Genomic DNA, 2,500 nt, shown 5'->3' with positions numbered 1-2,500 from the left:
GGATGGATAGAATGAGAAATGTGGAGATGAAGTAGTGGAAATAAACCAGGTGTGGCTGTCGGGTCCTGTTGTGGAAGTGTTGTGTTTGCTGCATTCCCTTTGAACCAAGAAGTGCAGCAGGGAAGAGGGGTGAGTTTTCATGTGTGAGGTACTGAGATGAGAGAGACAGAAACTTTTATTTAATGTGTATAAAAGGGAGGGTAGGGTAGAAGGTGGAGGGGAGTGGAGTGTATTAGGGATGGAATTGGTGGGAATGGTTGTTATGCCTTTTGCTTTTTTGCTACCTCCCTTGTAAGGGGCAAAAAGCCTTTGGTATATATATGTATTGACGTGACCACCCCCATGTATAAGGCCTTTGGTATATATGTACGTGTGTATGTATATATGTATGAATGAATAGAAACGTTAGTTGAAAATGTATCAGTTCTGTATGCAAAGGTATTAGTTTCCCATATAAATAGGTTGGAAGAATCAAACTATACCTTTACCTGGAGAGTTTATGTAAGGAAAATTCAAAGGAGTTCTTAGTCCATTAGATCTGCCTCATTTAGTCACCTTTATAACATGCAAAACACGATGGTGGTGTTTTGTCCTGCCACAGTTGGCAACATTTATTATTATTATTGAGGGGGGGGTTACAAATATCATAAAGCAGCCTTTCTTTGGAAGTGCTGTGTCTTGCTACATTGCTTCTGACCCAGGGCAGTGGGCGAGATGCAGGGATGACCTGTCATCCAGAAGGAGCCAAGAAAAGAGGGAGGGAGGGGACTGCATGGAAGTGGAGTACGTGGGGATGGAATGGGTGGGAGTGGATTTTATGCCTTTGTTTTTTGGCTACCTCCCTCGTAAGGGGGGAAAAGCCATTGGCATATGTATGTATTGTTATTATTGAAATTGTTGTTATCATTATTATTGGTAAGTGTCCATTGCCTCGTTTCAGAGCACATTACAAAGGCAGTTGGTACAGATTAATTCTTCAGCGGGTCAGCCCCAGCCAAGACCAACAAGAGTTGTACCTGAGAGTCAGACAAAGTTTCAAAGATCATTTGTCGATGGAGATTTTGATTTTGTAAGTAAACTTCATTTGGGTTTTATGTTGGAGTTGGTTATGTATGGATGAAGCTGTGATGCATGGATAGAGTGAGGAGTGAGAGAATACGTGTAAATGATATTTTGATGCAGCCCTAAGGGATTTCTTCCTGTCTTCTTCTGTGTGAGGGAGTGGAGGGGGGGGGTCTCTGATTAAATGAAGCAGCCTTGCTGTGAATGTGCTGTGTCTTGCTGCATTGCTTCTGACCCAGGGTAGTGGGCAAGATGCAGGGATAACCCGTCATCCAGGAGGAGCCAAGATAAGAGGGAGGGATGGGTGGTGAATGGGAGTGGAGTATGTGTGGATGAAATGGGTGGGCGTGGATTTATGCCTTTGACTATGGCTACCTCCCTTGTAAGGGGGAAAGGGCTGTAGGTATATATGTACAAAATGGATTGTACGTTTCTATCCATATAACCTTTACAAGGGAGGTAACCAGTCAAGACACACATCCACTCCTACTCACTCCACTCCCATCCACCACCCATTGTTTACCTTTCATCTTAGCTCCACTTAGATGAAGAGTCATCCCTGTCTCTTGCCCACTGCCCAGGTCAGAAGCAATGCAGCAAGACAGTTCATACAAAATAGATTGTACAAGTTAATGATGTAAATGTTGACATGAGGCATGGTTGGTGATGGGTGGAAACTCCTCCCTTGAACCAACTGCTGGGTGCAAGCTCTCCTTTGAACCAACTGTTGCCTCACAACCACCATGTGTTGTCCCCTGGGAATCTCTTCCTCCAAGGAATTTAACCCCTTCCATGCTATGATGCCTACGTAGGCATCATGAGGTGTGAGCAGGCATACAAGGATGTCAGTGATCCCCAAATTCTGTGAACTGGTTTGATCATGTTTTCTGTGTTTGTTATTACTCAGAGTGAAAGAGAACGAGTAATACAGCAGTAACTCGTATTTTATAACGGGAATAGTGTGATACATAGTACATTAGGCATCCAATGCTGTGCGCATGAAAATTTGACTTGTATTGAAGAAGTTCATGCTAAATATGAGGTAGATGGTATAGTCAATCAGTCATAACTTCCTCCAGTGATGTAGTAGTAATAGTAGCCTCGTTCTTCATTTTAATAAAAAGTTTCAACAGAAAATGGGCAAAAAGTTGAAATGGATGGAGAATGGTTTAAGTGGATAAAGTAATGACACGGTCATAAGTGATGTTCTTGTCTGCTTCGTAAAATATGTAGTGTGAACAAAGAGTGGCAGTGGGCAAGAGACATCCATGAGGAGTTATAAGAGGGAAACAAGGGTGGTGGTTGGGAGTGGGTACGTGCCTTTGACTTGGCTACTTCCCTAATAAGGGGGAAAAAAGCCTTTGGTATATGTATGTATGTGTGTGTGTGTGTGTCTAGGGGTAGGGGCAGGCCACCATATGATGAAGCAATAAGGGTA

General features: G+C 43.1%; 1 protein-coding gene across 1 annotated transcript in view; it reads left to right on the top strand.

Annotated features, from left to right (window-relative positions):
* Positions 1 to 940: 940 nt before the first annotated feature.
* The window catches only part of LOC143022778 (serine/threonine-protein kinase 3-like), a gene marked incomplete at its 5' end in the record, with an annotated part of 8,918 nt that continues 7,358 nt past the window's right edge, over positions 941 to 2,500 (top strand). The window contains 1 exon segment of the mRNA XM_076181128.1: positions 941 to 1,069. Coding sequence (XP_076037243.1) covers positions 941 to 1,069 — 129 coding nt within the window.

Source organism: Oratosquilla oratoria, unplaced genomic scaffold (genome assembly GCF_046742065.1).
Source record: "Oratosquilla oratoria isolate Oo_2021 unplaced genomic scaffold, ASM4674206v1 SCAFFOLD174, whole genome shotgun sequence".
NCBI lineage: Eukaryota > Metazoa > Arthropoda > Malacostraca > Stomatopoda > Squillidae > Oratosquilla > Oratosquilla oratoria.
The sequence above is the reverse complement of the archived record's forward strand: the minus strand, read 5'-3'. Positions and strand labels throughout refer to the sequence as shown.